This window comes from Protobothrops mucrosquamatus, unplaced genomic scaffold (genome assembly GCF_001527695.2).
Source record: "Protobothrops mucrosquamatus isolate PMUCROS unplaced genomic scaffold, P.Mucros_1.0 scaffold1675, whole genome shotgun sequence".
Classification (NCBI taxonomy): Eukaryota; Metazoa; Chordata; class Lepidosauria; order Squamata; family Viperidae; genus Protobothrops; species Protobothrops mucrosquamatus.
The window spans coordinates 225,841-238,209 of NW_015387831.1; the positions used below are offsets into that span (position 1 = coordinate 225,841).

Sequence of the window (12,369 nt, forward strand, 5' to 3'; positions counted from 1 at the left end):
CAACCACCCTAGCGTTTCAATTTCCTCCACCCATCTATCTTCCCCCATCTATGCCCTTTTGGCCCCCTGCCACCTGCACTCCACCGCCTCAGCATTGTCTACTTGCTCTCACTGATGTCAAGGTGTGCCAAGCAGCCCAGAGGTGTAGCACACCAAAGAGCCCCTTTGCAAAACGTTCCTTTTGTTGGATGCAAAGAAGCAAGAATGATCAATCAATCAATAAATCAGGTTTACAACTGATGCACCAGACTTATAACCACATCGAGCCCAGCATTTCCATTGCTAAGCAAGACAGTTGTTAAATGAGCTTTGCCCCCTTTTTTGATCTTTTTGCCAGTTAAGTGAATTACTGCAGTTGCTAACTGAATCATGCAATCGTTAAGTGAATATGGATTCCCCCATTGACGCTGCTTGTCAAATGTCGGCTGCAAAGGTTACAAATGGTGATCACATGACCCGGGGAAGTGCAATTGTCATAAATACATAAATACATGCCAGTTGTCAAGTGCCCAAATTTTGATCACACAACCAAGGAGATGCTGCAACGGTCATAAGTGTGAAAAACAGCCATAAGTCACTTTTTTCAATGCTGTTATAACTTTGAATGGTCACTAAAGAAATGGTTGTAAGTCAAGAACTATTTGTAGTTTCTTTATTGCTGTTTGCCCATAGGCAGGAATTTAGCCAGACCAAAGCACATTCATCTATCAGGTGAACCCTGTGAAGGTTTAGAGAGGATCCCTTTTGGGTCTTTTTCTGCATACCAAGAACTCAAGGCTGATTTATATCTTAGTTCCTTGGGAAACAGCCCTCCCTCTTGCAATTCTGTGCCAGACTCCACCACACCTTTGCCAGACTAACACTGGACTTTTAAAATTAAAATATTTTAAAACATTAATCATTTAAAAATTAAAACATTAAAAGTTAACAAAAACTGAATAACAAAGGGGGCTGGATACAAATGTAGTTGTTAATTTATAGCTAGTACAGATCATAAGAATTTATCATTTATGGATTAACTGTAGATAAGAGACTTAGTTTCCATAAATGAAGAGAAACAAAATCAAATGAGTTTAATTTCATCCAGTCTGCTTATAAGCACCAACACAGATGAGCTTGTGGAGGGTGTTAATCAGATTTTATTAGGTTACCATAAGACCTCTTAGCCACGATTCTAGGTCTTTTGAGACCACATCTGGTGATAGGTTATAAAGATAGATGAAACCGTTGCATTACCATTGGTCAAAGTAATCTGAAAATGGTGCTGCAGAACATTAAAACAGTGGTCCTAAGGTACCTCAGTATTGTATTTGGGATTTCACCGCATCCATGGTCATATTCCAAATTGTGTGTGTCTGTGTGTCTGTGTGTCTGTGTGTGTCTGTCTGTCTGTCTGTCTGTCTGTCTGTCTGTCTGTCTGTCTATCTATCTATCTATCTATCTATCTATCTATCTATCTATGAAATGAACAAGGCACATCCCCAATCTAGTTCTGCCCATATGTGATATGGATATGTAGGTAACAGAGCTTAATCTCAAATAATCCTTTGGTGGAAGTTGTGAGTTTACAGCATTCATTCTTTCTTCAGGACTATGACAGACATATTTACTTCCAGGGATTTATGAATCAACTAAATTCTAGAATGATCTGAAAGACTTTTCTATATTTAGAAATAAAGATCTGTTCAGCATTGGAATGGTAAGGAGAGGGAGACCTTAATACAGTCACTGAATACTCTTAATTACTTATCATATGCAGGCGTAATGCACAAAATGAAAAGTGGCTTATGACATTAACAGCAAATATGGCCAGTAATTCATCAAAACATACATAAAAGGATTTATTCCGCTTCCTTCACTACTTCCTCAGGTAACTGCAGAGCAGAACTCTTCCACTTAATGTTGGAATTAACATCTGACATAATAATGCTTATGCCTTCTGTGACGTATTTTCTAAGCGTTCTGAAGATAAAATTGCCTTGCTCTATTTCAGGAAAACTAAAATATCTAACACAGAATCTATTCCAATTCTAAGAGTTGTTTCAGGTGCACTCTGAATATATACTGTAGGCAAGAAGTTTGTATTAAACCATATGCATTCTCATTTTTTTGTATCATACTTGATCATAATCAATTGAATCAAAGCATATATGCATGAGATGCTGCCTCAGTTGATTGGTAGCACATCTTCTTCTAACAAAGGAATATGGGTAGTAGTAATAGTTGTTAAATATTTATGGCCCTAGGATAGATTTCTTTCTCCAAGGTCACATGGTTATTTATGAATGGCTGGCATCATACTTCAGGCAAAATTCCTTCATTCCGGGAGACTGCAAATACTACAGTAGTAATTGTCCAGTACCAGAAATTATGTAACAAAAAATGTTTTCTCAAGTATCCCTTTAGTGTATGTGGTTCCAGAAGAAAATTATCTTGACTGCTTGGTTGGATGATCCTTATCAGAACAGAAGGACTGCAATCTTTGCCTGATCTTGCAATGGTGTTTGATGCTATTGACCTGGACGTATAATTTTACATTGTCTCTACTTCTCCTCACAGTTGATAGCATTGACTTACCACAAAATATCATTTTGTCCCCGATGCCATTTTACACGTCTGATATTAGTCACTCAAGATGAGGGTCATGATGTTATCAATATGCTAATGATACAGAGTTATACTGATCTATGAAAACTGAATTATAATGCCTGTATGAATCTTATTTCAGTGTCTTGTTCAAGACCAGTACCTTAGATTTAATCCTGGTAAGACAATAGTCTTGTCTTATTATTCCTAAAAAAAATACTTTATTCTTTTGATTTGAGTGGAGTCAACACTCCCTCAAAAGCAGCAGGCATACAGCTTGGGAGACTTCAGTAAATCATCACTATTACTGGTGGCCTAAGTTGGTACAATGATAAAGGGGACATAGCTTAATCAAATGCATTAGAGGTAGATCCCACTTAACCACTGCCATGTTTAGCAACTGTTCAAAGTTACAACAGTGCTGAAAAAGCACAGTCCTTGAATTTATGACCATCCCAGTGTCCCTGCAGCCACATGATTATTATTCAGGCAATTTCAAATTCAGGCAATTTCAGGCATTTACATCTATTTTAGCATCCCATGGTCACATGATCACCACTGAGAGCTTCACAATCAGCTTTTGAAAAGCAGAATCAATGAAGAAGCTGACAGTAAAAGTGCAAGTCACAGTCATGTGATGTTTTGGTTGACTACAGCATCATTTAGTGATGGAGTTGTTGGATCCAACTGTGGTTGTTAAGTGAGAACTATCTGTAATTATCTTACCTTCCAATACATACATTATATGTATTGGAAGGTATACATTATAATACATTCCTTGAAAGCAACTTTTACCTGAGGTCCTGAAATTGAAACAAGTACATTATTCAATAGCAAATTGATTGCGTAGTATCAGTTTTTGGTATTACCGTTTTCCCCCGAAAATAAGCCCTAGCTTGATTTTTACACATGCACCCAATATAAGCTCTACCCCAAAAATAAGGCCTAGTTTTGGGGAGAGGCACAGGCATAAAAATCAAGCTAGGGCAGGGGTGGGGGGGTTATCTTAGGACCGCTGCAGCCAGGCCTCCCATGCCCAGCACCTGTTGTGCTGTTGCCTGAGTTCTTCTGCGGCTGCTTGCAGCCACACGCCATGTGGTGCCTTGCGCCGCTACTGCCAGTTGCAGCAGGAGGCCGCAAGGCTTGTGCCGATTGCACCACTGCCACCGCTCGCAGCTGTAGGCCGTGAGGCTTGTCGCACCAATCACACCATGCTGCCCTTCACAGTAAGACGCGTGGGGCTCATCGCACCGCTGGTGCCAGTGCGGCACTGGCACGTTTGGCACATAAGCCTTGCAGCCTCCTGCCGCAACTGGCAGCACCAGCACGATTGGCGCAATGTGCCAAGCGGCCGCCTGCCATGACCAGCAGCATTGGCGCAATTGGTGCGACGAGCCACATGGCATGCCTGTTGTGAGTGGCGGCGGCAGTGTGATCGGCATAACGAGCCTTCAATCAATGGCAGTGGCGTGATCAGAATGAGCCTTGCAGCCTCCTGCCGCAACCAGCAGCAGCAGCGCAATGCACATGGCATGCAGCCACAGAAGAACTCAGGCAGCAGCACGTCAGATGTCAGTGCATTGGATACCTGGCTGCAGTGGTCCTAGGGTAAGCGGTTAAGACATCCCCCGAAAATAAGACCTGGTGCCTCTTTTTGAGGCAAACATTGCTATGATCACCAAAGGAAAGTTTCCAGAAGCTTCAGCAGGTTCAAAATGTGGCAGCCCACATGGTTTTATGCAAGCCTAGATTTGCACGTCATCTCTCCTAGGGGGCAATATTGGCTGCCAATTTGCTTGCAGGTCAAATTCAAGATGCTAGTTGTCACCATTAAGCTCTACATGACTTGGGACAAGGTTGTTTGAAGAACCATCTTTTTCCAGTCATATCTACCAACACACCAAAGTGGGGAGGCAGAGAATGCTATGGGCTCCACCTCCTAAAGTGGTCTATTTAGCGGAACCAGAAGGGCCTTGTCCATGGTGACTCCTTCTCTGTGGAATATCAGGATCTGCAAAAATAAGATTGGCTCCTACTTTGACACTCAAAGGCCCTAAAGACATAGTTTTGCCAATGGGTCTGGGGACCTCAGAATGATATGTAACCCATCAAGTGGCTTGCCTGATAGTTGTCACCAGGGAGAATGTGGGGTTATTGTTTGTGTATTGAGGTTTTATCCTTCTAAACAGCCCAGAGTGAATTGGGCGACCATATAAAATTTCATAATTTATACCAACCATTCATTTTAAATTCCCTGGGACTGCACAGAAAAAATAATTTAAAATAAAAAAAACAAAGTAACTTCTTTTAATATTCTGAAAAACATTTTTAAGTCCTTAATTTATGACCACAACTGAGCCCAAAATTTGTTGCTAAGCAAGGCAGTTGTTAAGTAATTCTGCCCCATTTTACAATGCTTTTGCCATTGTTGCTAAGCAAATCATTGCCGTTGTTAAGCGAATCACGCAGTCATTAAGTGAATATAGATTCCTCCATCGATTCTGCTTGGCAGAAGCTGGCTGGAAAGGTTACAAATGGTGATTACATGACCCCGGGACAGTGTAACTGTCATGTTGGTTGCAAAATTTTGATCACGTGTCCATGGGGATGCTGCAAACGGTTGTAAGTTTAAAAATCAGTCTTAAATCACTTTTTTCAGTGCTGTTGTGACTTCAATCAATCTTTAAATGAATGGCTGTTAAGTTGAGGACTACCTGTACTGAAAAGATCACAAAGCTAATTAATATCAGGTAAGATTCTCTTTAGGACCTGGATAAAAAAGAAACTGAAAGGAGGAGGAAAGGAATCATTCCTTGAAATCAAGAGTACAAAATTCCAAAGTGTACAGTTAAGGTTTTCTAATGGCCCATTACATTATTAATCAACATATTTTTCCTTGGAACAATAAAAAATTTGGAGGAAAGCAGTCCCTAGTTGCTCATGAGTGAGGAATTTTTGAACCTAATAAAAATATTGCACTCTACAGCCAAACATTCTGTATATTTCAACTAACAACTATTTCCTTGAAATATAGCATACGGGTAACTTCATTTTAGGTGAAGCATAGTAATAATGTCCAGGATTTTCAACAAATTACTTGCCTGAAAGATTCCTCAGATTGTGGTCTGTAAAGTAGGCATTTTTACTTAGTTAAAACCTAATTCTGTATATACAGGGAGTCCTTGATTTACTACTATAATTGAGCATACAATTACAGTTGTAAATCATGCCAATCATTAAACAGGTCACCATGTGACCACATCCAATTTTATGACCTTTTTTGCAGCAGTCATTAAGCAAATGCTCTAGTCATTAAGCAAATCCATTGGGCTTTTTTGTCGGAAACCAAGAAAATGCCAATTTCCAGCAAAAAATATCATATAACTCACAGTAACCGCAGAATGCTATAAATGGCCATAAATACAAGCCAGCTGGCAAGCATTCAAAATGTGATCATGTGACTGTGGGTGGGCATTGGCCATTGTAACTTTGAATCCCAGTCATGAATAGTACAGGGGAAGTCCATCATAACTTAAATGGTCACTAAGCGACCATTACGTTGAGGACTACCTATACATTTTTTTGAGGATAATAGTGTACCTAAGATGACTCGATATCCCTGTTAATTTCTAAGTTGTGACAACAAGCACAAAATGATTTTTTTTAAAAAGGACAGAAAGTTTAATGTAAGACATTACTGGATAGTCAGTGCTTATTTTTAAGACAACTCAAAATTATCTTCAACTTTTGCAATGTGAGATATTACAAGCCCTATTCATACCTCTGTAAACTGAAAAGAAACCAACGTTATAACTGAAAATGGGGGGGAAACAGCTTAATACATTTATATTTTTAAATCTCTGGATTTTGAAATCTCATCTGAATATTGTTAAGTACTGGAATTACCAATCCCAATCTTCTTAAGTAAGAGTACCAGTTAAACCCACTTTGTTAATTAGGGATTTGTTAACAGGCCAAATGTTTGCTCAAGATGAAACATCACAAGTTGAACAGTTGCAATTTGAAAGTTCTCAATGTACAAAAACTGCATTGTATTCTCATACCCCACTGGTAACCTCACCTGTAGAATTCTACAAAAATGGTGGCAGATCAAAGCTCCACACTTTAACCACTACTTAGTAGCCTTTATTTCAAAACAAATCCTGCTACTATGTTTAGTCACTGAAAATCCAATTGCTATACCAACATAAAACTTGGTATGTGTTGGTTATATGGCTATACCAAATGTTCAGAATTTAATAAGAAAATTTAAAAACAATGTGAAAAGGAGTAAGAAGCTTATTTAAGATAAAGCAACTGACTATAATCTATTTATGTTAGTATAAATTTCTTATTATATAAATGGCATGTACAAATCACCACTCTCTGCTTCACAATTTCACATTTTTCATATTGAAAATACCGCTTTCAAAAGTAGAACAAGGCTTAACATAATTATTTTAACTTTTATTATCTACAGAACAAGTTTAACTCCATGTTCTATACTTGAAGACATTACTTTCCATCACATAGATAAAAAATCATTAGATAATGGCATGTATATATGTATATATGCATGCATGCATATACACATAGAGAGAACTTTTCAATTAAATCAATTTATTTTCATTTACGATATATTCTGATTTATTTTTGCATTATATTTTTCTGAATAAATGAAAATCATATTTTTCCAAATCAAAATATTAATGGAATTAAAATCTATTAAATCTGAATATAATATGTGTAAACTGATAAACAGGACTTTTTCAAAGTGCAAGTAAACATGACAGATGAAATCTTGACAAACATCTTAAGTGAATGGAATTTCAAGTCCCTAAGTAAGGAAATCTCAAAATTACCTACGCATTCATCCTAAAATTAAACAAGATTAGGATTCTTTACTATGAAAGATGCTAGTAGATGTAATTTAATTAGCAGTCATCAACTGAAACTAGAAAAAAACCAATTCGCATAAATGCTATGTTTACACGTGTATTAATTTTTTCTCCCAAATAATTCATATTTAAATGAAAGTATTGTCTTAGGTTCACTAGAAATACAGTGGTATAGGCAAATGAGATTTTTCTATTTAATTTTCCTTTGGAAAATTGTCTTAAATTCAGAAGCATTTCTTTTGGGTAATATTGGGATAACAAACATGGATTGTAAATTTAAACACATTTGATATTTCTATTGAAATTTTAAGATTTATCTTCAAATCAATGTTTTCAGTAAGTATTCAGGTTTACTTTGAATAGAAGTGCATATCATAAATTAGCAACTATGTCTTTAGCTAACAATAATATTTAAAGAAGGTATGTGTTAATAAAACAGTGGTTAAATTATCCAAAATCATCTTTAAAAAAAAAATTGCAGCACAGGAACATATTATCAATATCCCAAAATTCCGCAGGTAAAATATATTTGATCTTGTGATTTTTTTGTTGCAGGCAAATATAAGGTTTTCAAATTTGGAATGGGTGGAAACACAAATGAACTACCATTAAGAGATATATCATTCTGTGGAAAGCTATATACAATAATATACTAGAATAAATAATAATCAAAGATAATCATATAATAGTTTGTTTCATACTATGCCTTACAATGGTACATCCAAGATACACTCAAATAATAAAAGACTTGCAGAGTTCTGTAATCTGTAAGACAACAGGATTTAATGGAGAAGTTGTTCAAAACAACTACACAGGAGAGTCCAAAAATCACTAGGGCATTTTTTTTTCTCAAAACTATCTGGTCACAGTAACTGTGATAAATCTGAACAGTAGTAAAAAAAAAAACATTTAAAGTTTCAACACTGAGATTTCACTCATTTGTCACTGAATGACTTAATTTGTCTTTTTTTTTTTACATTACAGCATTATCTCTTACTGTAATACTGTAAAATATGTTCTTTTTCCATCTGTAGAGCATGCAAAGCAATACAGTGAGGGGCTCTACATGTCTGCCTATTCATTTGTTTTAATTCAAATTAAAACAAAACAGAATATCTGGCTTTCCCAATAAATGACATCCCTGCAAATATAAGGAAAATGACAAAAGTCAAATAACACATTCAGTTATACTAGTGAGATGACACCATGAATAAACACATCACTAATCAACTTTAATAAGCAAGGTGTACTTATTGCACTTACTGAATTTGCAAAATGCCCTTTCTATTTTAAGAGTAACGATCTACAAATATTTTCTCACCAACAGAACACCTTCAAAAGCAGCCTTTTCCTAAGCCATCCACTCTCCCCTTTTTATTTATTTTTTATTAAAACCCACACTCTTTTAGCCACAAGATAAACCTTCCTGGAGATAACTTGTTTAAAAACTTGAAAGTACATGTGCATTTTCTGTTGAAAACACCAGGCCCTCTCTCATACACCACTCGGAAAGTACAGCAGACTGGGTACGTGCATCATGTGCAGTCTGGAAGACAACTCTTGCTCAAGTCTAGGTAATGGGGAAAAAAAAGTATTTATCCATAACTGCAGCCATGACGGGAAACTAGGCTTTTAACCCAACAGGAGTTGTGATCCCCAGAGCTGGACAAAACAGAGAGCAACCAAGCGCCATGTCTAGGCCAGCTTGAGCGAAGAAGCGGGGCTCATGTGCTGCCGCTGCCGCTGCTACTGCAGACACCCTTCAAGCCTCCTTGTGCGGGTGCTGCCGCCACTACAGCGAGGCTCCACGAGTGGTGTCCTCCGGCCTTGGAGACCCCTAGAGAGACTGGAGACGCCTCAGGCTCGCCTCTCACGCCCCCCGACGAACACGCCGGGTAGGCGAGAGTGGCGACCGGCGGGCAAAGAGAAGGTCTTCGCCGGCGCGCGTGTCCCCGGCAGTCCCTCCCTCCGCCTCAGACTTACACGCGGGGCAGCTGCAACGGTGGCGCCCCCCGGCGCTGGAACACTCCGTCCACGAAGACGCCGTTCTTGCCCAGGCAACGCAGGTAGAAATCACCACTGCCAGACGAAGCGCCGGCGGCGGCAACAGGCGGCGACTGAGTCCCGGTCCCGTCGCCGGTGATGGTTGAGGCGGGGCCGCTACCGCTGTTGGCAAGGGCCTGGGCCTGAGCGGGCGGGGCGGTGAAAATCTCCAGGTGCCGCCGGGAGATGAAACTGGAGTGGCCCATGCTTACGTCCACCGAGCCCTGCGAGGAGTTGCGGCCGATGGTTACCGAGCGCTTTTTCATGAGGTATTCGAACTCGCGGCCCTCCAACCGGGCCACGGCCGCCGATGCCGTCCCCGCCGCCATCTTGGCCGAGACAGCGCGCGGGACCGAATGCCCCCCCCCGTTTCTCCCCCCCCGCGCGCCCGCGCGCGCGTGCGCGCCCTCCCACCCCCCCGATTCCCCCACACCGCCCGCCGGGTCGGCCCCAGACACCGACAGACACAGCAGCAGAGAGCTACAGTACAACCCACACTCACGCTATTCCCCCTTCCACTAGACAGGCTGCCGGTTTAGCCAATGGGCGTGCTGCACGCTCTTTGGAGCTTTTCGGTATCCACCATTCACAAGCGTCACCGGGATCAAAGCAAGGCAACAAGGTTGATTGTGCCGCACTGGAGGCAGGCAGGCAACCAGATGGAATGAAACTGTGGATTGGATTTCTAATAATTTGGAGTGGGACGGTAGTGGCATAGGTTACTACTGTAATAGCAAGAACTTATTGCGGCAAGAACTAGTTTTTAAAAAACGCTATTTGAAAAAAGAAATGAATTGTAAGGAATTTAAAAACTTCTTAATTCCTCTATGGATACACACATGCGTTCTCTCATGACAGAGAAAGTAAATTCTCAGTTGCTTAAGCAAAAAGAAGGCTCCTTATTTGCTTTTTCAGATATAATCTTGAATTTGTTCTACATTAGGGTGGTACAATATGGTAGTAGCAATCGTTTTCATACTGGATACTGTATAAAGTGAAAGCTGCTTATGCAAATACAGTATTCCCTTTTAACTTTTAGCATTCATGTAAAAGGGGATGCTATTTACAGCAAAGGAAACATTTCTGAGTCTTTCTCAACTTACACTGATTGCTTTAAATACACTGGCTGCTATTGTCAGTTAATGAGGTACTTAAACTGATCCATACGTTTTCTGCATTTTTAAGCTAAAAATATTAACTGCATTGGCATACATAATATTTTGTCATGTCCACACCTTTTGAGTGTGCAATTTTCTCTTACATATTTTGTGCAGCATTTTAACCATCAGCCCTTAACACGCACTTTTAAATTTTTAATTCCCGCTAAACAGTATACACCTTTTATGCGCATTATACCTATTCAAACATATGTTTATATTTAGGTCTCTTTGCCCAATATATATTGTTCTATTTCTAAGAATAGGTTGATAGTCCTAACAGAATGGCGTTTCACCAAATGACAGATTTTATTTGGCAGATCAAAGCAAATAATACTTTATGCTCTTACAACAACTTTCCTTTGATAGAGAGTGCTTGTCCTCAGAGTTAGCAGATATAACCAAGATTATTTGTGCTTCAGTCAGCTAAGATTTTTATTACAGCTCTCACAGTCCCAGATTCCCTTGGCATTTACAGGATGATTTGAAAAGGATAACTACATAAGATCTTGGAAATCCTCTTCTTAGACACCATGATATACCGGTAAATGGAACAATGACGTATGTTCCACTTTTTCAGTCAAGTTTGACAAACAAGAATTTTTTGAAGATCAGAGGTTAGTACAATACGCCAAATCTGTTATTTACTTCAAAACATTTGTATTTATTTACCTTTACCATGTTTAAAGGGGCACACACTCAATATGGTTTACAGAAAAGTTAAACAAAAAATTATTTTAAAAAGAAAGTCAAATTAAAGTAGGTCAGGAACAACAATATTACATGTTTTTAAAAGTATAGACATTTAGTCCAAGATGAATATGTCTTAAAAGCCTTCAGCTTTGTTTGTGTAATATACTGTACTTCACCAACCTTTTTCTCTATGAGCCACCAAGAGTCATTTTGGCTGCAGTGGCACAGATGTAAGTATAATAAATCAATAAAATAAATAAGACTACCACATAGGCTGAATTCACAAAACATGCAAGAGTACACTAAAATATAAGCAATTAGCTTACAAGGCTCCATGTATTATGTAAACCCAAATAACTAAAAATATACTGAAAATATTATAGTTGATTTCAAGAGAGTATCTTGAAGCAAAAACAGGAAAGTATGGCAGATCCTATCCTTGGTTTATCTTGGATGGAGGATGGATCTACAGAAAGACCTTTGATAGTAAAGAGCAGGTTGATTTGTGGGATGGAGAAAGGGGAGAGTTGGGGAGAAAATAGTCTCGTCCTTTGACTTGGTCAAATACATTTCATTTATGTTTATAGTCCACTATTCTATGAGTCTAAGAAAGGAAACATGGAAAGAATTTTCCCTCATTTATCCTCACAGAAGATATCAGAGCACTTTTTCTGAAAAATTATGTTGTTTTTCAGTTGCTAAGTCATGTCCTGCTCCTTACAACCACATGGACCATAGCATGCCAGGCCCCTCTGTCCTCCACTGTCTCACAAATTTGCCCAAATTCATGTTCACTGCATTGATGACACTATCTAACCATCTCATCCTCTACAGTTCCCTTATCCGTGTGCCTTCAATTTTTCTTAATATCAGGATTTTTCCAATCAATCCTTTCTTCTCTTTAGGGGGCCAAAATATTTGAACTTCAGCTTCAGTATCTGTGCTTACAAAGGACTGTCAGGGTTGATTTCCTTTAAGATTGAGCCTTTTTT

The 12,369-nt window shown here is 39.0% G+C and overlaps 1 protein-coding gene across 1 annotated transcript in view; it reads right to left on the minus strand.

Moving 5' to 3' along the window:
* FOXK2 (forkhead box K2) overlaps positions 1-9,856 on the minus strand; it is a 44,046-nt gene extending 34,190 nt beyond the window's left edge. The window contains exon 1 of the mRNA XM_015822779.2: positions 9,468-9,856. Coding sequence (XP_015678265.2) covers positions 9,468-9,856 — 389 coding nt within the window. The remainder of the gene's footprint in view (positions 1-9,467) is intronic.
* Positions 9,857-12,369: the final 2,513 nt, after the last annotated feature.